Here is a 22,940-nt window from a genome sequence, read left to right as displayed (position 1 = left end):
GCAATGCCCTGACTTGCGCTTGCCTGAGGGGGTCATGCGGCAGCTCAAGCAGATGATTTTCACAGCTGTTTGAAGCGTGCCCGTGACGTCGTGGCTGCCGTGGCTCCAGCGAATGACAACGTGTGGTGGCCTGCAGACGTCACGAGTCCAGTGACGTCTATTTTCACGATTTTAGCTTCAAAGTCGGTCACTACGAAGACACCAATTAGCCCGCGAATTTTAAAAAGCGAACTTTTTAAAAATTTATAATAAATTTCCGGCTCAGTTTCGAAGACTCATACTTGGTGTGAATGATTCTTAGCATCATTTCTAAGTATTGAAAACATTTACAAGTGACTTTTAATTCATTGCATAGTCCCTTTAATGTGCAAGTATGTCCATCATTTTTGTAAATGCAGTTCTGTCTTAAGGAGCCAAGCATGATTAAATAAATTCATGCTTTGGTCATATACATGGTTTGTGAAAACTGGAAAATAAACAAATGTATAATGCTTCTAGAGTACTTACTGTGATTGTGCTTTATAGTTTATTTTAAAAATTGCATGAACATTTAGCTGATATAAGAGGTAAATCAAAATCATGTTGGTAACATACAGTTCGAAGACAGGACGAAAGAACAGACACAACACAAGCACGTCTGTGCGGTTACCAACATGACCGCGAACAAGCAAGCCCAATTCCCCAATCTTATAAATCAAATCCTGTAACTGATGTGCCTTGCATCACCAACAAGTACACTTAATCTGGAAAAAATTCATTGTTGCTTCATGTGATATGGGGCTTAAGTACCAAAAGCAGGTATCAATATCAGGAAAATGAATTTTGATGCAACATCCATTTTAAATATTTAGCCTTTTTAACCTCACAGGAATTGCAAATGGCCAACTGTCTCGAATTCATTCAAGACTGTTTACTTCAAAAAATTTGCTGAAGGAAAAAAATGCTGTACTAGCAAAATTGACAAAAAAACAAAGGAAATTGAATCATAAATTTAAAAATGAAATGGCTTGCACTGCTGGGTGTGCAGTTGGAATGTGGCAAATAAATTAGCAATGACTAATAAACACTGTCCAAATGCAATGATAATTCTAACTGGAACCAATTGGGACATCCAAGTAAAGTAAAATGAGCATTCCAATTGGGCTGTCCACTTGGACCGCCCAATTGGGATTTGAATTCCAATTGTAACCAATTGGACCACTGCTGTGTCCATTTGGGATGACCATTTGGAAAGGACATTCCAATTGGAACCACTTGGACTGACCAATTGGCCTGGCCAGTTGGAATGAGATTTCCAATTGGAACCCATTGAGACCAATTGGAACCAATTGGAATCCCAATGGGTCAACTGAGAATGCATATACGGCCCGGTGGTCAGTCTGGAGGAAACCTGACACATCTTGCGACTTTTTTGTTAGGAAGGGGTCGTCAACCTTAATCATTTTAATGTTTCAGTCATATATGTTTCGGTCATATATCCCATCCATATCTTTTCCTTTTGTCATTTTCATGTTCAGAGTTATCTACCTTCTGGTTCCCGCGCTTTCTTCAGTGACATAATGTGAGCTTAGGTAAGTGTGAGCCATCTAAAACTGTTAAAGTTGCCTGGAGCCGCCCGATTGTGCGCATGCGTGTGAAGACTGTAAATGTGTTTCTTGCATTTATCAATAAATCAGTTGTTAGTAGCCCTCCGTGTGTGTCGTTTCCTTTCTTTGTGTTCGTCTTTTGCACTGAGCCAAGTGGTAACTTGTATCGTAGCAAGTTTTACAATGGTACTTACTTAGTTGAGCCATGCATGATGCGAAAACGTAATCGTCTGTGTAGAGAGCGTTGAATCAAAACCTGCAAACGCCGTTTTTTCGCTGAAGGGCGGCAGTGGCGCCATCTGTTTTCTGCAGTGAAAAGTGTCACAGGCGCCGAGGCAAGTGTTGCATGAAGCGCGGGCCCTTTGAATATGCCGTTCCGGCATTTGCGTCTGTTTCAATTGAAGTTTTTCCAGCATTTTCGGCTAACTGAGCGTAAAAAAAATATCTGAACAACGGATTTAACGAGGCTCTACCTTTCACAGGATATTATTTGCAACGCTTGCCTCGGCGCCTTGTCATGATGCTTTCCACTGCAGAAAACAGAAGGCGCCACTGCTGCCCTTCAGCGAAAAAACGGTGTTTGCAGGTTTTGGTTCAACGATCTCTACGCAGGCGATTACAGCTTCGCATCATGCACGGCCCAATTAAGTAAGTACCATTGTAAAACTTGCTACGATACACAATTTACCATATTGTGCAAGCTCTATGTGCAGTTTCACCACAAACGAGCAAGCGGTTGATGCGGGAAAATTTTTGAAAGTCTTCACGATAAAAATGCACAGTACTGTATACAATAACTACGTATTCAGCTAGCAATAAATTAAAGCGTTTCAGTTGTAATTAAAATATATCAGTATGTGGCTATGAGTATGCACAGACATAAATTAGTTGGGACAGACGAAAAAGAAATGAAAATAACGTGTCCCTATACACATGCAGAGAGAGCCAACCAGAAGTTCCAGCCTATGACTCGTGCAGAAGAATCCAGTGCACAAGCATAACAAGCAGGACGTAACATGCTGCAGTGCTGTAGCTTAATGTACAGACACCAAGACGAAGTTCACCGCCTGACTCGGCTAACCTTTGGCATGTTTGCGTCTTGGATCTTTTATGGCATGGAATGTGTGCCATGCCATTTTCTAGTTACTTGATTTTTTTTAGATAACAATTGGGGAGAATGGGACCAAGATAGGTTGAGTGTCAGGCGGAGAGACAAAAAAAATTTGCAGAACAGTTGTGGCCATTGCCGGCACACAACAGCAATAATCTGAGGTCATTAATTCAGTTTTCTGCGATCTGTGTAATCGGAAATAAGCATGTGTATAACTAGCTCCTAAGACAAATAACCAAGATAATGCACAGTGTGTGTATAAGAAACCACAAGTGCTTTTCTCTGTGGCATTATATTGTACCTACCACAGTGTCGGGCAATTTACTGAATGATAAATTGCAAGCAGTTCGTGTACTGTTGCATGTGTCGGCAAGCGTTAAGGAACCCCACATAGCGCAATATCATCTGCCGGCCACTAATGTGTTTTTCATAGCTCATGTGTTGCTTTGAAGCTTGAAACTCAACACTTTACAACTTCCAGAAGGAAACATTGCTAACACGGCTACTATTAATAGCACATTATCATAATTTTAGAACGCTTGTATTCCACACTATCTTACACTTTAACCAAGTCCCATCTTATGTCAACTGATTTACACATGTCATTTTTCTTAGTCTTAGAGAGGCGTCTTTTTTACGAGCTCGAAGCCATGTATTGGATTTAAAAAATTTGAGGAATGAATGAATGAATAAAACACTCCTCTTAATTTTTACAGAGCCATGCACCTGAGCCAGTCTGTTTTCCTGCCGATAGATTCCAGACATTACTATTTTTCCGAAGACCACAACAGTGTGCAACAGTGGGTTAGTAAGCCTAAAGCCATGCATGCCTCAACATTTGTTTAAGTTTCATAACTTTAATTTTGCACTAACAACAACTGTTCATGGACTGTTTCCAGCAGACAGGCAGTCATTAATTATTGATTTCTATGATTTCTTGAGTGGCTGTGTGGCCATATGCTTGTCAGAAGGGAAGAAACTAGCCAAAACAAGGGGTTCGCTGTCTCCTTTTGTAAGCTGCCGGAGTTCACGAGTACCGGGAAAACTCTTTAACCATGATAAACTGAGAACACCTGGTCATAATGATGCTCAGACAAACAAGTGTCACAATACTTCCAGAAAGGAAACTTACATTTCGTAAAAGAAGAAATGACGCAGGAGCAAACGCAATCAGTGCAGTACATGTGCAATCGGAGTATAATTATAAATAAGCAGATACGTAAATACTTATACTGCAACAAAAGTTCAAAAGAGGGCACCTAAGCAGTAGGCAGCAATACAAAATCAAATGTTTAAATCATCTACTAATACGATTCATCATGAATATAAACAGTGAATGTATGCGTATTTTTTACAGGAGCACAGTGTTTCGACTTTGTTTCTGTGCTTTTGTTGACAAATGAGATCTACTATCGAGATGGAAAAAAACGTGAACAACGCAGTGCCTACACTCTGTGCTGTTCGAATTTCTTTTTGTTGCACTTTTACCTGAGTGGTAAGAAAAAGACGTCAGAGTCATCCTATTGTAAGAAAATAACAGTAGCGCAACCAAGACGAACACAAGAGAGGACCACACAGGACTAGCGCTAGTCCTGTGTGGTCCTCTCTTGTGTTCGTCTTGGTTGCGCTACTGTTCTTTTCTTACAACATGCACCATCTAGCCCAACAAAAAGTTCTTCTAGAGTCATCCTAGAATGTGTTAAAGACAACCCTAGCATCTTTTTGCTTTGAACGAAGTAAAAGCGAACAGCACCTGGGCTCCAAACTGTTTGCGTTTCTTTCCATTGCCCCTGTAGCAATGTAGCTATGTGTGGCAGAATAATTTAAGAAATTTAAGACTGCAGCCTAATGAACAGAAAAATAGCCTGCTGGTGTGGCATCCTTTTAACCAGATTCTTACATACATTCGATAAGTGGGCATAGTACATGATTTCTTGTCTGAAGGTGGAATATAGTTCCTTTATGTAATTTAGACATTCTTCAGAGGTTGCAGCAGTTGACTTGTATGGTTCTCAGGAATACCATTCTCCTTGAGTAGTGTGAAAAATTGGTGTTGCGCATAGAGAGAGCTACCGTATGCTTCAAGGAGTGTCGTCTCACAGGTGCACTCTGTAGTCCTCAGGTAAAGAAAGCTCTTCACAAGAGTGCCAGCGACATGGTACACAACATTTCCGTATACAATGCAGGGGGATCTCATGAAGACACATGCACATCGCATGAATTGGAGCCTTGCTGCCTGCTGTGGCTTGTGATTGATGTGTTGCTTGGTGACAACAATGCGGAAACACTCTCCCATTTGGTAAGCAATGCATATGTTGTTAGTTCACTGTTTCGTTGACAAAGTATGAAAAGTTTCCCAATCCAGATATCTTTTTGAGAGCGGCCATGGATTGGTACACATTAGATGTCTCATTCCAGCCATCTTTCTGATGCAATATTGCAAAAAAGGTTTGCAAAGGGCCTTGCTGCAATTGATGGTTGAAAAGATGAGTGAATTAAAAGTCTTGTTCTTGATCATTCCACAGCACGAGCAAGGCTTTCATTGCAATCTGCGAACGTTTGATGGAGTGCAGTTGCTTGTCCTGAGGGCAACCAAAACGCTATTGGGCAATCTTATTTGTGTATTTGTGCATTTGTGCACGTCTTAAGGATGACATGGTGTTCCGAGCCCTCAGATATTGTGTACCCCAACTTGTTCTGCTTTTTTGGGGCTGAACTGTCCATGCTGTCAAAAGCTTATCCACCTTTCCGCGAACTCTGCTGCCAGCTTGGCATCAACAGGAAGCTCCTGGATGGCGATGAGTGAGGAGTGACACAGACATGGATTCACTGAACACTTGCATGGCATACTCAACTCTCATGTAAGCGAAGGGCATCCTGAAGATGTGTTGTTCTTTTAGTTTCTTTGCCAATCTTCTTTTGAAATGTTGCCCCACCGCGGTGGCTCAGTGGTTACGGCGCTCGGCTGCTGACCTGAAAGACGCGGGTTCGATCCTGGCTGCAGCGGATGAATTTCGATGGAGGCGAAAATCTAGAAGCCCATGTACTGTGCGATGTCAGTGCACGCTGAAGAACCCCAGGTGGTTGAAATTTCCGGAGCCCTTCACTATGGCGTCCCTCATAGCTTGAGTTGCTTTGGGACGTTAAACCCCAATAAACCAATCTTTTGAGGGGGCGTGGAACCGGCGAGATGGCGGTGACACTCACAAGTTTTCTACTGCTCACGCAGGTGTTTTCGGCGAACATTTCGGCGGCGGTCCTTCCTGACGGATTTCTGTTCGACGACGTAGGCCCGGAATTGGTCGACAGTGGTTCTTCGTGTACGACTGCGTTGTTTGAGAACTTCGAATTGCAACAGTGCCTAGCCAGCGACGAATTTGAACATGTTGGGATTCCGAGCTGGCAACATTGCCAAGTGGGCATCAACGCTGCCAAGTGTCGGCTACAAAAGCATCGGATCAGCACTGTAACGATGGGGCGTGGAACCGGCGAGATGGTGGTGACCCTCACAAGTTTTCTACTGCTCATGCAGGTTGGTCTTTTTCACCCTTTGAAACCGTCGAGCTACATTTTGCCGGTTCCAACCCAAATGCTTTATCTTACTTTTTCCTGTAAGCCATGTGGTTTTGTGTTGTCAAATCGTCTTTATGTTAAGAGGCATTTTTCAGTTTTTCGTAGCCCAGCGTTTTATCTGCTGATCTTGTTGCTTTGTGGCGGGGATATTGAGAGTAACCCTGGCCCAGCAACAGCTGAAGAAATTCAAGAGCTGCTGAATGGTCAAACCACAATTCTTTCCAAGTTATCGCAGCTTACCACGGATGTGACTGACGTAAAAGCCCGGCTTGTTGCATTGAAAACTAAGCTAGGAAAAATTGACGCAATTGAAATAGCCCTAGCCAATGTTGAAGATCAGCAACGAAAAGATCATGAAGTTCTGAGAAGCGTGATTGCAAAAATAGACGACTTGGAAAATCGTGGCAGGCGTAATAATTTGATTTTTTACGGCTTAACTGATTCTGATGCCAGTGAGACGGCAGCCAAGTCTGAGGAGCTCATAAGTCAGTGCACTGAGAAGCTGGAATTGTCTTCCTTGTCTATTGAATGGGCTCATAGGCTGGGTAAATTCTCCGAAGGAAAAAATCGGCCTATCAATGTGCGCTTCAATTCCTCTAAATACCGCCAGGCTGTGCTAGCAAAGGCATTCAAGCTCAAGGGAGCCAGTGTTGCTATATCTGAAGACTTTTCCCGTACTCTCCGTGATAAGAGAAAGAAATTATGGGATTATGCCAAACAAAATGGCGAAAAAGGCACGAAAGCAGTTCTGAAATATGATACGCTTCATTTGGGTAGTAGCTGTTTCCAATGGGACAGTGAAGCCGGCACCGTACGGGAACAATGACAAACTACTGTTCATTCTGCGATATGCCCAGTCAGCATTTTGTCAATCAATTGCCGCAATATAAAAAATAAAGTTGATGACTTTCACTTTCTTCTTCGTACCGTCCAACCGGCCTTTGTTTTGGGAACAGAATCGTAGATCGATCTGACTATCTCAAGCGCTGAAATATTTCCTGACACGTACGAGTGTTTTCGTCGTGACCGTTGTGCACATGGCGGAGGAGTGTTTATTCTGGCCCATAAAAGTATCCCATGCACTCAAATGGAATTCTCTGATAGTGAAACCGAATTGATTGTGTGCAAAGTAAGACTGCCGAACGGGAAAGCAATGGTTCTTGGGTCATTTTATAGGCCTCCTGGTCCTTCTGTAAAGCCGCTAGTTGGCTTATCTAATTTTCTTGAAACTATTAACAATGAATGCCTTGTTTTAGGGGGGGACTTTAACCTTCCGGACATTGACTGGTCAGCTGACGAACCAATAGGTATAGCTCGAGGGAATCTATACTCACCTTTTTTTGACATTTTAGATTCCAACACCTTTTGTCAGTATGTGCATGAGCCATCACAAACGGATGGAACTGGTCACGTACTCGACCTCTCGCTGTGTAACGTGCCTGATGTTGTATGCAATGTACAAGTGTTGCCTGGTTTGAGCGACCACAATATTATTCTAGCAGATTTATTAGTTCACTATGTGAAGGTTGCAAAACCACCTAGGCAAAAGATTTATGTCTACAGTAGGGCCAACTACGAGGCGATTAGCGATGCTTTTGATTCATTTTTTCCAACTTTTGATGAACTCACGGATAACTGAAGTATCGAACAGCTATGGAATACTTTCAAACAAACTGTTTGAATTACATGAAGCTTTTCTTCCATCAAGCGCTTTATGAAGTAGGAGAGCTCGAGATAAACCCTCGTTTAGCACGGAGTTACGTGCCCTTGTTCGCAGACAGCGACAAATGTATCGAAGATACAAGTCGTCTAATTAGCCAGAGTGTTTGGCCTTGCTGAAAACAATAAAAAATGAATTCAGACAGAAGTCTCACATCGCTAAGGACTTGTATTTTTCGAATCTAGGAGAAAAACTTGTCCGAGATGCCAAAGAATTTTGGAGATATGTGAAGCCTAATGGTAAGGATGACAGCTCAGTACCTGCTCTGGAAAATGATGAGATAATCATCCATGATGATGAGTCTAAAGTTGAAATGTTTAGCCGTTATTTTTCATCTGTGTTTTTGCCACCTAGTTCACATTGTCTGCTTTGCATTACCTCTTGAAATAGATTCCATGCTGGAAGTTAATTTTTGTGTTGACGGTGTGCATAAATTATTGAAGGATTTGAACCAGGCTAAGGCTTGTGGCCCTGATGACATTCCTGCCACAATTTTAAGGAATTGTGCGGATACATTATGTCTGTATTTCACCCGGCTGTTCCAGAACTTCCTTAATGAAACCGACTTGCCTGCTGACTGGAAGGTAGCGCATGTCGTGCCCATACACAAGAGTGGTATGCGAAACTCCATTCAGAACAACATACCCGTTTCTTTAAACAGCATAACCTGTAAAATTATGGAGCATGTAATATATAGTTGCGTTATGGCCCATCTCACCAAACACAGTCTCCTATGCACTAGTCAACATGGTTTCAGGCGTGGATTTTCCTGCAGTACGCAGTTGGTAGAGTTTGCTCATGATTTAGCATCGGCGATTGATAAGCAACAAGTTGTGGACTGCGTTTTCTTGGATTTCCATAAAGCATTTGATGTTGTCGCGCACAGTCTTCTTCTCTCCAAATTGAAAGCGTACAACTTGGATTGTAAAGTACTTGCATGGATTGCAGAATACTATCTGTCGTTACGAAAACAGGCTATTGTTCTGAACGGTATTTCTTCACAGTATGCACCAGTTACGTCGGGAGTTCCCCAAGGCTCAGTATTGGGACCACTTTTGTTTTTTCTGTATATTAATGATATTTCAATTGGCATACAGTCTTCATTCAGGATGTTTGCCGATGATTGTGTTGTTTACAGAGTAGTAAGTTCCACTTCTGATTCGCAAATCCTCCAAACTGATTTAGATACTGTAGCAGACTGGTGTGTACATTGGGACATGGCCTTAAATATAAACAAAACTGTTCACGTCATGTTCACAAGAAAACGTGCTAATCAGCCGTATAGGTATAGAATTCATGATTTTACTCTAAACATAAGCAAGTCATTTAAATATCTAGGTGTCTTTTTACATCGGACTTACGATGGAATAAGCACATTAATTATATTGCGAATAAGGCAGCATCACGTTTGGGTTTCCTACGACGGAATTTTAGCCATTTACCAAGTAACTTAAAAACACAGCTGTATTTCAGTCATGTACGCTCTATACTTGAATATGGATGTGTTTGCTGGGACCCACACACATCTGAGTGTGTAAGCAAATTAGAGAAAATTCAGTATAAGGCTGTTAGATTTGTTCTTGGTAATTATAATCGGCAAGTTAGTATGACGGAAAGCAAACGAAAACTTAACTGGCAAGAGTTGTAGGACCGTAGAAGGTACATCAAACTGAAATTTTTCCATGAGATTTATGATTCCAAAACTGGCATAAACCACGAACAATATATCCAGGCACCTCATTATATCTCAAAGTGACTGGGCCACTGCTTGAAGGTCAGGAAATTTTCTTGCAAGGATGACGTCTTGCGTTGTTCTTTTTTTGTTAGAACTGTTCGGGACTGGAACAGTTTGCCATCGAACATTGTATGTATCTAATAATGCATTTTTCCATGCACTGCAATAATTGTTTTATACCTATAGTGAAGTATGTACCCCCACTGCTGTAATGCCCTGCGGGGCGATGCAGGTAACTAATAATTAAATAAAATAAATGTTCAGTTGGTGTGTTGTGATCTGGCTCATGGATAGAATAGATGAGCACTTTTCACAGGCTGACAGTGTTTGCCTCTTGATCACAGATGACGGCTTCCACCAAATGACCGTTTGTTTCAAGCTGCTTAAATACAACAAGCTTGCACATTACAAAGCCTGATGGTGCTTTGCTGGAACTCCTGAACTTTTTTGATTGAAAGGAAGGCTTCAAGTTCATTTTGTTGTTTAATTATTTCATGTTATACTTGCACATACAATTTAAAATTTTAATCATATTTTAAGGCGATAGCCTTTAATGCCTCATCGTTGTAAGCAGGAGTTGTCAACAGAAATGTAATGCTTTTCAATTGGTCGAAACGGTCGTGACGTCACAGTGCGCGAATTTCAAACGGGGCCAATTGTACTTTGGCTAGTAACCATGCAACCAATTAAAGGGATCGTATAGTGATCCTCCAAGGAAGTAGGACTGAGTTTAGTTAATTGCTTAATTACCCAATTAGCCTAATTAACCCTTCTAGTCTGGCCAGATAAAGAAATAAAACCGAGTAGCAAATTGGTCAAGTTTGGGAATCGAACCCCGGTCTTCGGAGTGCGAGACGAGCATGCTAACCATTCCACCATGCCAGCTCGATGTTTTAGAATGAACAAAGGCGCATATAGTGAATACAGTGTCTTCATTCACTCCCATCTTCCTCCCTTCCCATTACGGCGAGGTTTAGGTGTCCACCCAGATATGCGAGACAGGTACATTTCCTTTCCGCAAAAGCCAATTTACCGACGAGCAAGGCATAGAACCGAATGGGCGATGGCATCCTATGGACTCCCTGGTAGCGCTGCAAGACGCTGTCGGATTTCACTTTTAGAGGTGAAGCCTAACATCTTAGCAATGCATCAGTGACACAAGTAGCAACACCGCGCTTAAGACTTTCGCCTCACCGCACTTTATGTCAACAAACTGCCCCCCTGAATTTTTTAAAATTATGTACCAGTCAAATGCTGTTATGCATACAAAAGTTTAATTGAAATGGTCAGCGCTTGTGAACAAACAAAATATTTTACCTGTGTACTTTCAGCTGCAGTATGCAACTAACCTGATGCATGTTTCTGGGTATATGCCAGTCTACCTAAGTATATATTCATAAACCAGGGGTTAAGGAATCATCATCACCCTGACTGTGCCCAATGTAGGGCAAAGGCCTCTCCCATTTCTTGTGGAAATATTGAGGGACAGCCTTCTGCTCCACACTTCCACTCCACAGATGCAACGTTCCCGCTCGCTAACTGCGGAGGTGTTTGGGCTCGAGGGAACCAAGGGAAGGATGACAAAGCGTGAACACTCATAGGCTATTTATTACACTTGTAAATAATACACAGAGCAGGCCAGCTAGCTACAGTACATCAACGATGCATTCCGCGTAAATAGAAGGCTACGTAAGAAGGGCTTCGGACTTACCGGCTGGGGCATTGGCGCGACTTCGGACTTACCGTCTGGAGCACTGGCGCGACTTTGGGGGTATCGGCGGCGAAGATTTGTGCGCGCCAACAAAGGCGGCCGGGTTTTTCCGTGCGCGCCGCATTCATAGGGCAAAGCTATCCCCAAGCATTTGCTGGGGAAGGTGACGAGAGCGCGTTTGCTGCGCTAGTTTTGCTGCCTGGAACCGTAAGTCCAGCGTCAGAGCTCAACAGATCTCCATGTGCCTGCTGCGGAAGGTGACAAGAGTGTACGGCTGCTACCGCTCGTGACGCTGGCCGGATCCCGAAAAGGCTCTCACCAGCTCCGTCGAGTTCCACGTAGCCTTCGAGGTGGCGCTTCCGTTGCTGCTTCCGCTTCCCTCATGTGGAAGATTTCCTCCTTGCCCAGCTGGCACTGTCCTCCTTCCTTAAATGTTGGCCTAGGGTTGAACTCATCCATGGAGGCCATCGATGTGTCCATGAGTGCTGCAGTAACGACTGCAGGACCGCTCATACAGGTGGGTTGCCAGCGTCATTCGATGAGCAGCAAGGTCACCTGGTACCCCTCCTTGTCCAGCGGCAGGCACTCAAAATAAGTATGCCGGGAGGGTGTTGTTCATGCAGACCCACCTTTGTTGGAAGGCTGGGGGATTGCCTCCCCTCTCGTAGTCACTGCAAACTGCTTGCCCGAGACTCCGCAGCTTACGATGACTCACAGCTGCAGGGCAGCAGGTAGGGATGCAGACAAAGGACAGCAGGTCAGGGCAGCTTCTCTTGAACTCTGCATATGGCTCCCACGATCTCCAAAAGTTTGAATCAAAGGCCATGGAGACCACACAAACTGACCATTTGGTAAAATGTGGAGCAGTGCGAGTGCCAAACAATTTTATCCGGCGCCGCCCAAATGCTTGGCTTATTTGAACGTAGCTGGCTGTCTTCGGTCGAAGCGCATCCGCAGTTCACTTTCCGACATGGTGATGCTAAGCTCACTTGAACTGCATTAGCGTCTCTAGTTCTGCAAAATTATCAATTCGATCCGCAGCCAAAAATAAAATACCTTTTGAACAAAGTCAGCTTTCTGTAGTTGAATGAGGTTTCTTGGCTCTAGCGAGGTTAATATAAAACAAGCAAACAGATTTGTGCATGCCTGCACTGCAGTACAACTGTGTCTTCTCGAAAGCAACAGGCAGCTCCCAAAGAGCCTTTGGCCTACTCGCTGTGACACTTGCCTGTGCCAGTAAAGGGCCAATGACAATAGCTACGAGGAGATACGTTTCTCCCATGGTGACCCTACTCGCTCGCTGTCATGCCCGCAACTTCCGAGCGAAAGACACCCACCGCTTCCCGCAGTGTCGGAGCACCCCACTGCTTTTCCTGCAATTCTGATTGCAATACAAGCCAGCAGGTTATGGGACCCGGCTCCCAGAGCCAAATATACAGAACGGAGAATATTTACATTTATATACAAGAAAAAACGGGCCACCCTTAAAAAGGCTTCCACAATCACTCGCTTCTGGCTTGCTGTTCTCAGTGGACAGCTCGGTCTCTATGTGCAGACCTTGTACGTTCACCTTCCAAATGTATATTGGCAAAGTGCTCATCCAAAGCGTAACATGCACGGCAATTTCCTCATGCTGCTATTCCACTCATCTCGCTGTGAGAAAGCATATTACTAATGCCTTGCTAGTAACTCCGAATTTCGGTCAGGCCTAACGCAGTCCTGGTGGGCATTGCATGAAATAAACTCCCTCGTCCCAAGAGCTTGCCACACATTGAGGAAATATTGGGGTACAGCCTTCCGCCCCGCACTTCCACTCCACAGTGCGGAGCGCAGATGCAGACGCAGATGCAGCATTGACGCTCACTAACTACAGAGGCGTTCGTGCTCGAGGGAACCACGGGAGGTACGACAGAGTGCGAACACTCATATGCTATTTATTACACTTGTAAGTAATACACAGAGCGTGCTAGCTAGCTGCCAGAACATAAACGAGGCATTCCTCAGAAATAGAAGGCTACGTAAGAAGGGCTTCCGACTTACTGGCTGGGGCAGGGGCACGACTTGGAGGGTATCGGCGGTGAACGTTTCTACGTGCTGACAGAGGCGGCGGGGTCTTCTTGTGCGCATCGCATTCTTGGGGCAAAGCCATCCCCAAGCATTTGCTGGGGAAGTTGATGAGAGCACGTGTTTGCTGTGCTAGTTTTGCTGCCTGGAACCAGAAGTCCAGCATCTAGGCGCAACCGATCTCCATGCGCCTGTGGCAGAAGGTGAGGAGGGCATGTGGCTACATCCACTTGTGAAGCTGGTTGGATCTTGCAAAGGCTCTCATTGACTCCCCGGAGTTCCATAGCCTTTGAGGTGGCGCTCCCGTCGCTGCTTCTGCTTCCCCCATCAGGGAGATTTCCTCCTTTCCCAGCCGGTGCTGTCCTGATGCACGATGATAAAGATGGTCGGTCACTTCGAAACGAAGTGGGGGAAACAGGTTTCAATAGTCTCTACAATTAAGCTTTCTTTTGCCAGCTGTGGCCACGTATCTCTGCAAAGTTCTTAATCTCATGCGCCCACCTAAATTTCTGCCGCTCCCTGCTACACTTGCCTTCTCTTTGAATCCACTCCGTCACCATTAAGGACCAGTGATTATTTTGCCTTCACATTACATATGCTGACCAAGCCCATATCTTCCTCTGTAAAGGAATATCTCACTGCGAAGTACAAAAGTATGGCATATGCGTGTTCGTGCTTCATTCCGGCCTGACTGTACACACAAGGAGTGATCGACTGGATTAAAAGGTTTGTGCGTGTCTGAGAATTCGAGAATGTTGCTGGTGAGCAAGGCTCAGACAGCCAGTTACTTTTGTTGTGACCTGAATAAGTTACTTGAAAATGCTTTACAACTGGCTACAAAGCTAGCTTGCTCAACCCCTTTATGCTTTACATTCATAACATTCTAGAATTCAAGCATTTGTCAAAAATGTCATCAGATTGCAAGCAGTTGTAGATGGAGAGGTCAGGGTGCAGTGCTGTCCCCTCTGGAGAAATGGGGGGGGGTAACCGCCTCCCTTTGCCACCACTGAGCCGCGGTCCCCGATGCTTTGTGGGCCACTACAAAAGCTACTGGATGAATCCAACTTCTTGATGCATTGAAACTGCCATATCAGGGGCTCTGGCACTCCATATGAGATTTCCTTTCAATCCTGCAATCCATGAAGCCAGTTACTATATCTTTTGATTCATCAATTTGCAATTTCTTTTCAAGGCAATTTCAATGAATAAAAGACAGCATTCTTTCTTTTGCAGGGCCAATCTTTTGTTATTGATTCTACTGCATCCATAGCACCTGGCATGAAACCTGGTGTCATTGGGATGTCTGCCAGCCAGTGCTTCAGTGCCTTTACATGCAGCAAATGAAGCATTTCTCTAAAGGAAGCAGTAAGCTTTTGGGTTTTGAAAGAAGCAATTGAGAGCAAATTGTTTCATTTGTTTTGATCATTGCTTTTTATATTTTGGAAAAGGAGAGGCCTGATCTAAGCTTTAACCAATTCTAAAAGGTTTTGTAACAAATGCGATTCAAGCTTGTTTAGAGCCTTCTGCTGTGTCGCTCACCTTTTCTCAAGCCTAATCAGACCCAATGCTTTGCTGTATTTGCTGCTTCAAGAATGCATTTTCTGAGTCCGCTTTTTGGTGCAGGGGTTGTGCGCAGATGTGCGTTTCCTTCCTCTAATTTGGTGTTTCCATCATGTGTCACCGCTGTTCGTTGCACGCTGGCCACACTGGGGCCAGCTTGAGCTCAAATATATATGAAAGAAGACAGAGAAATGTCTTCTTGTCAGCCTCGTAAAAAAACCTAGATGCCACGAAAATTACTATTAGGGTGCAACCAGAGGGCTAATAACTGGCAACCATGTAGTGCCATGCAATTTTTTGTTTAAAGTGATGAATATACTGTTGCTCAGACAGAAATGTCCATTCACAGGCGAATTTTATCGTGTAGTGGTCAGAGGATTTTACTATCAGGGGACCTCAAATTCACTACCGCAGAAATTCAACGTGGCAAGAAAGCATTCCAACAAAGAACGTGCAAAATTTCATGAAACATTGGCAGAAAGCAACTGCCTTTACAAAGTAATGGTTTCTGTGTTACTATTAGAGTTTTCTGAGGGATTTTGCTGCGCTAGATAAGCCACATTTACACAAATTTGACTGGGCCCAACTGCATTTCCTCGTTTGTCCTGTTCAGCTGTTGCACCATCGTTTACATGCACCACATCAAGCCTGGTGGCGCCATGCCCAGTGCAGGCCGTGGAGGGGCAAGATGCGCCCCCCTTCTGCTGGGCTGCTTTTGTGATCAGCAGCTGGGAGGTGGTGTATTCAGAGCAGGTGGCAGGGAGGGGTGCCTTTCCACAATTCAACTGGCTATGCTTCACCTTTTTCTGTTCACTGCTGAGCTCTGCTTGCCTTTCTAGACCTACCCCCGTCTGGCAGATTTATGCGATACATATTCTGTCCTGGTGCATTTCTCTTGTGCAACAGACCAGAAAATTGAGACAAGTCGCATTCGTGTCAATGCGGCTGTGATGCAACTGGCATCACCAGTGCTCTATATATGTTGTAGTATCAGCAAATTAAAAACTTTGTGAAAAAGGTTAATTTTGTGAACAAGCCTAGAGCCATATGTTTTGTTCTAACAATACACAGCTTAAGTATTTACATGCCTGTGCCTGAAAAGTGCAAATATTTTCACGAAAAAAAAAAATTGGTAGCAGTGGCAGTTACCTAATGGCCACTGCCACCACTAACACTGCAGGGGACCACCATGGCACGAGAAGCTTGCAGTAGTCGTAAAATAGTCTGGTAGAGCGCAATTTTTTTCACGAGTTTCCTCTGACTGTCGTGCCCAACCGGTGGCCTAATAGCATATTTTGAGAAGCAGACAACGAGCCATTAACAAAACATCCGTGAGGCATGATGCTCGCATGAGGGTCACTCAAAGTCACAGGATTTGAAGACACAGGCTACCTTCCAAAGCTGTGCACCAAGGAAAACCTAGTGCCAGTCTGGGCCATAAATTGTACCCATCGGAAGAACAGGATGGACACCGGGGCCACGGGAGTGTTGAAACGATGGTTTAGTAGTCAGAGTATCTACCTCGCATTCAGGAGGCACTGGCTTTGTTGCCAGTCCCTCCAGGGCACCTACCGATTTTGTAATGTTCACAAGGTTCCTGCATCATGGTGCTTGTTTCTTCATGGGTGGAATGCTTGGGAAATGTGTCTTGGGCCAACCCACACTTGGTGGTAAAATTTTATAATTTTATCTTTTTCCATGGAGTGGATGCACAAGCTTGAATACGTCAGGCCTAATTAGTTTTGAAAGGTGAGAAGTCTTTTGTTGGGCAAGTTGTCATTCCGTTGTGTGGGTTCAAACAGTGGACACAGATCAGGACGGACAGTGAGCAAGACTGCACTGTGTTCGTGTTCCTCACTGTCCGTTCTAGTCTGTGTGTGCTATTTGAACCTACACCATTCTAAAAGATATTCAAGAGTTACCACTACTGATCGTCTTTCTGCACATCTATAGGTACTAAATACAAGAAAATTGGATGCACTGCGGATGCAGATATAAATTCTTGTCTCTCTGAATTTATATCACAGGGCAAGTTCACTCTGCAGTTTGATATACACTTGTTTGGTGGACTTGTTATGATGTGCTTATACAATAGAACCTTAAAGTCACCGTGTGTCGCTTTTTTATTTATTTATTTATTTATTCAAAATACCTTACAGGGCCCAGAAGGGCATTGAGTAAGGGGGGCAAAAACAATGGATTAAGCAAGTAGTAAGAATAAATTAAAAACAACGCGTGATACAATGCAAAAATTAAACACAATTATAAATATACAGGGCAAAACGTACTAAAAGACATACATCACCGCGAGCAACAAAAATTAAATTAGTAGCAAGAATGCATCGCATGTGCCCAATACACATCAAAAGAAAAAGCAGTAGCCATAAAAAAAACATACAAATGGTTGAAATTGCACAAGAAACCAAAACTTTGTAAAATACCAACGAGAAGAAAAGGGAACCAAGGACACAGATCAACTTTTTATGTATTGGGAAAAGTGCAGGAAAAGCAAGGACGAGTAGTTGCTTCTGAATGGCTGCTCAAAAAAAGCGTCGCCAGGTGTAACGCTTAAGCAGGGCCTGCAGTTCCTGTGACGAATTTGCGTTGTCTGCAAGTGGTGATGGCACCACTGCAAGAGGAATGGACTCTGCATGGCTTTGTATGCAGGGAGCTGTGTCCCTCAGCTTGTGAGGCGGAGCTCCATTGCCCATTTATTCACTTATTCGAGGTACCTACAACAGCCCCGAAGGTGTAATTGCAGGAGGGAGGGATGTAATATATAAACAAGATACAGAAAGAATCCGACAAAGCAAAACAAAACAGAAAAGAAAATGTTTTACGACACTTGTGGTATATATTTGCCGCGACGGCTCAGTGGTAATGACACTTGGCTGCTGACCCAAAAGACGCGGGTTTGATCCAAGTCGTGGTGGTCGAATTTTGATGGAGGCGAAATTCTAGAGTCCCGTGTACTTTGCGATGACAGTGCATATTCAAGAACCCTAGCTGGTCAAAATTTCCTGAGCCTTTCACTATGTCGTTTCTGATAGGCTGAGTCGCTTTGGATGTTAAACCCCTATAAACCATAACTGTGTGGCCTATATAGGTTAAGTGTATTAATCAAACTGAGAACATAAATGTCATTAAAAAATTGTCAACTTTCACTATATATGCATTTCTATACACAACTGAAATGCACAGTCAACATGGACCATAGTAAATATCAGCAGTTTGTTTTATAGATATTTCAAAAAAGCCCACACATCCACTTTATGTCACAGATGGAAATGTTTTGTCTGTCTCATCTAGAGGTTATCGTGTTTTCTTGGCATTGTTTTCCTCATCTGAGTCATGTTGGCCGAGATGTAATGATAACATGTGCAGTTATCTGTTTTACTACAAATAGTGGCGTTGAGCAACACACTCTCATTACAGGAGCTCCTGCAGCTGCTGTGTTGTTCAGGTGTTTATAGCATCCTTGAACTAACAGAAAACATCAAATAACTCTGTCCATTTGTACTCGGTTTAAAAAGAATGCATGGCTTCAAGGTTAACTCTGGTAGCTTGGCTAATGAATAGTTTGCCACTGGGACCTGTTTGGAAGCCATTCTGAGGTGGTACATAAGTGTATGTGAAGGTTTTCAGTTTAAAAGTGCTGACTGTGGAGTTTGGCATGCAGTGGTAGTCTTTTTGAGGTCTTTATGTCTCTGAAAGGTGGTAGCTTTATTTGCACCTCAAGTACAAAACTTTGCCCCAGTGCTGGTCCTGAAAGTAACTTCATAGTTGCAGACTACCTAATGGCCTGTAAGAATATTTGTTAGAATACTACACCTTATTAGTTACCCATGAGAAAATAAGCTACTAGATTTTCTGTCAACATTTTCTCTGTAGATGCCTGCAAAACACCTTTAATCATGAAGGGACCCTTGGTGTAAACTGGACTTATAGCTTCTATTTTTATTTTGTGTACTGTGGGATTGCAGAAGCCCTGACACCCAAAGAGAGTGCTAAAATGTTAATGATTTGTTTTATGGTTTATGGGGGTTTAATGCACCAAAGTGACTCGGGCTATTAAGGCCATCATATTGGAGGGCTGTGGATAATTTCGACTGCCTGAGGCCAAATTACAGAACGATCAAATCAAAAAGCTGTCACAAATGGATCCATTCTCAGTAAAAATAACAATGGGTCCAATTGGGTACACGATCTGGTTTCAACTGGAACCAGTTGCACCCAATAGGTCAAGCGATTGGGCTCATTAATCCGATTAGGTAGTCCATTTGGTCTTGCGAGTTGCAGTTGGGCATTCCAATAGATTCTGCATTTCCAGTTGGATTACCCAACTGGTTCTTGAGGATCCAATTCGTTTCGGCACTCCCAGTTGGATCGCCAAATTGGAACCGTTTGAATCTTATTGGAGCTCCCAGTTGGAACCCAGAAAACCAATCGGAAGCTCCAGTTGGTTGGAACTAGCTGATGCAGTTGGAGAATAAAAATGCAAGTCACTGATTTCCTTCACTGAGATCTGTAAAACAACACTAATCTAATTAGGTTCTTGTAAAAGAGATTATAGCAGCTTCATCTTCTGAATTGTTTGCATCATTTACACTGTCACGAGCATTCTTAAATAACTGCTTAATTGCCAACTGCCACTGGCCCTAGCAATAGTGTCTCACGATTGGGGTATAATAAGGGACTGCAAAAGTGTGTTCTGTGGATGTATGTTTAGAACTTAAGTTGGTATAGTGTTTGCCTAGTGTTGCTGTGTGCTTGTTGGTCCCGCTTGATTTTCATAAAAGCGTGTTATTATAATTTCAGTTCCCTTCTAGAAATGTTGGCACAAGTATCAAAGCAGTCATAGAAGAAAAGCAAATTGGTTCCAAATGAAATTACTATATGTATTTTTTTGCTGGCCAGTTCAAACCATTTGAGTCAAATAGGTGTGCCATTGAGTTCAGTTGGTAGACTATTTGGCCCGATTGGCTGATCAAATATTTCTTACTGGAAGCATCATGCAGTTGGGCTCAATTGATCGAAGCCCAATGGGTGGCGAAAACACAGTTTTTGACCTATTGGTTTCAACTGGAAGTTTTTCTATTAGGCCCATTGTCTTTTTTTTACTGGGTTAGCCCTACTCCTATTGGTCTGTATGTCTACCAGTCCATGCCGACCAATAAGAGCGGGGCTTTGCGACCGTTTAGTGATTGTCTTGAGATTGTGATTCTTCTGTAACTTGGCTCCTGGTGTTCTTTAACATATACTGGCATTGCACACGGGTGTCTAGCATTTCGCTTCATAGAAATGTGACCACTGCAGCCGAGATCGAACCCACATCTTTTAGGCCAGCATGTGAGCACCATAACCACTGAGCCAGTGTGGCAGCCATTAAGATGATCATTATTCAATGTTTCACACTCTCTTGCGGAAATTCTCATGTTGGGCTCTTGTGCCAACACAAACGAGGTAGGAAGCATAATGGCTGCTGCCTTGGTGATTGGTTGGCTCTGCAGCTTGCATTATATTCCTTTACATTTAGTAGATAGAAGCAAACAGCAGTTCCCCTGAGTTTCATTCCCTTTTTTTGTGGAGGAAACCAAAAGCGAAATACAACATGAGAACTGAATGAGAAAAACACAATGTTAGGAGTGCCATTCCTTGCTGTTCCTTCAAGCTCTTTTGTAAAGGTGAGTTGTGCAGTGGAAGCGACAGTTAATGAGAAGGTATGAAAAGAAATACAGCGGACTAGTGGGAGGGAAGGAAAATGGAAGGGGCAAAGAATTAGGAAGATAGGGAGAAAATGCTTGTCAGCTCTACTCGTACCCAAAGGATTAGTAGCAAGAATTAGGGCATTTTGTTGTCTTCACAGCTCCTCTGTCTGTTATGTCTGTACACTGAAGGTTGGGATGATGACATCACTGAAAGGATGAATGGCTGTGGCATGGCTTGTAGGATGCTCCAGCAGGACAGCCCTGGCATGCAAGCTTCCGCTGTGTGTGTGCGCAAGGCACAGTACTGACTGCTAGAAATGTGGCCTTATTGGCGAGTAAAATAGTTCTGATCTTTTCGCCTGCTTTGGTTTTTTACTTTAATAGTAGAATATAGCCTTTGTTTGCATGTGCTTATCGCTGTAGGATTTTTTGCACTGGTCTTTTCAATGCCTGAGCAGCCTTCTGGACCACAATTATTGGCATTGTAAAAATTTTGCAGGGCCCTTTACAGTTGTACACCTAAAGACTTGATTCTATGTGATATGACAGAGTACCCCTGCACGGCAGACTCAGTAACCCATCCACTTGTGTTTCTTAGCATTAGTGACTGCTGTCCTCAAGGAACAGGCTCTTGCTTGTAAGCTAACCATTAGCAGCACTGGAAATACATTATACTGAAGTACAAATGACTCAGTGTTTCTTTTTTTTTCTTTTGGTGCATTATTTGTGAGAGAAACGCAAACGAGAAGCTTCATTTTTCTGTAAAGCTGCTCTGTCTGCCAGTGACAGTGCCCACAGTGTGTCTGTCCATCCTGTTGCTGCCCCTAAATACATGTAAATATGACCACTCTTTCTTTGCAACTGCTAAAGCCCGAGAGAGTGCTTCTGTCAAACAAGCGGGTATAAGCTAAAGTGTAGTTTATGGATTCGCTGCCTTGAAGGGTGCCTTTGTTTGTGCATGTTTCAAGCTTCACGTATGGCCTGTTCTGTGGGAAATTCAGGAAAGCATCATGCGTGTGGAGATTAATGTTCCAAAATGGTAAGAATGAATTACAACTATTACATGAGGAGCTTCTCAGGTGAAACCTGGTGTCTAATAACAGCAACAGTTGTGTGGTATTAAGTTAGCCCTACACATGACTGACTGGGCTTCAGGTGTGAAATAAGGTGTCATTAGACTGGCAAATAGTTTCCTTGTGTGATAACCAAGTTCTAGGGACACTTACGAGGTGCATTTTATAACCAGCACTGCGTTTCTGAAGCTGGAAGTAGTTTTAATAGAGCAGCTATCGAGAGCTCTGAGGTAAGCATGCTGTGTAGCTCCCATTGTCTGACACGCACATGAAGGAAGCAGCATGGTTCTTCTGTTTGCTGAGATCACTTGCATCATGGGACAGCGTGGTGAGTGAGAAGGGCATGCTGTGTGTCTCCTTGCAGGCAGGTGAATACCTGAGAATCAAGGTGACCCATGTTCTGGTTGACCCCGAGAAGATGAAGGTGGATTTGCGGAAAGTAAAGGCGGCCATTACCAGTGGTGAGTGGCTTCATCGAATTGGGCTAGTTTGGCTCGCATAGGAGGTATTCACGTGACGTCACGGGCGCCATTTTGTGGTACAGTGTGTAGTTTCCGCAATGCAGGCTGGAGCAGGTGGTGATAAACCGACCAGATAGCAGCCTTTTGCCATGCTCCACGCACCACAATATGGCAGCCACTGCAACATTGGCGCATACTCCCTACAACATACCAATTCAATTGCATATGTGTTTCCCAGCCTTTGTCGCAGGCTGAATCTGCCTTGTGCCCCCACCCCCCTTCTTATCACTGTGCTTGAGACAATGAAGAAGTGCAAACTTGGTGTGTGGCATCACTTCTGTCAGTGACAAAGGGCAAAAAATGCAGAAAACATCAGATTCAATATCGTCAGATTATGCCAGCCTTGGGGTGGCCTCGCTTTAACAAGGCATCGAAAATGGCATATTCAAAGACAAGATTCTGCAGCATCGCACTGCGTCTTCTTCCTTCTTGTTTTGTTATTTTTGCTGCCTTCGGAACATAAGGTCGTGTGCCAGTTCTTAGCAGGCATGAAGTACTGTCAGGTAGAAAAGTCTCCAGGACACATCAGCCACAATAAAAGGGTGTGACTGCATTACAGGCCAGTCAGTAAAGACCAC

The 22,940-nt window shown here is 43.6% G+C and overlaps 1 protein-coding gene across 1 annotated transcript in view; it reads left to right on the top strand.

Moving 5' to 3' along the window:
• LOC149357238 (uncharacterized) overlaps window positions 1-22,940 on the top strand; it is a 60,833-nt gene that overhangs the window by 34,075 nt on the left and 3,818 nt on the right. The window contains exons 2-5 of the mRNA XM_089576546.1: window positions 3,414-3,501; window positions 4,884-4,996; window positions 5,927-6,229; window positions 22,206-22,302. Of these exons, the coding sequence (XP_089432672.1) occupies window positions 3,414-3,501; window positions 4,884-4,996; window positions 5,927-6,229; window positions 22,206-22,302 (601 nt within the window). The remainder of the gene's footprint in view (window positions 1-3,413; window positions 3,502-4,883; window positions 4,997-5,926; window positions 6,230-22,205; window positions 22,303-22,940) is intronic.

This window comes from Amblyomma mixtum, chromosome 3, assembly GCF_055824585.1.
Source record: "Amblyomma mixtum isolate Tamu chromosome 3, ASM5582458v1, whole genome shotgun sequence".
Lineage (NCBI taxonomy): Eukaryota > Metazoa > Arthropoda > Arachnida > Ixodida > Ixodidae > Amblyomma > Amblyomma mixtum.
This window is presented reverse-complemented; position numbering and strand designations above follow the sequence as displayed.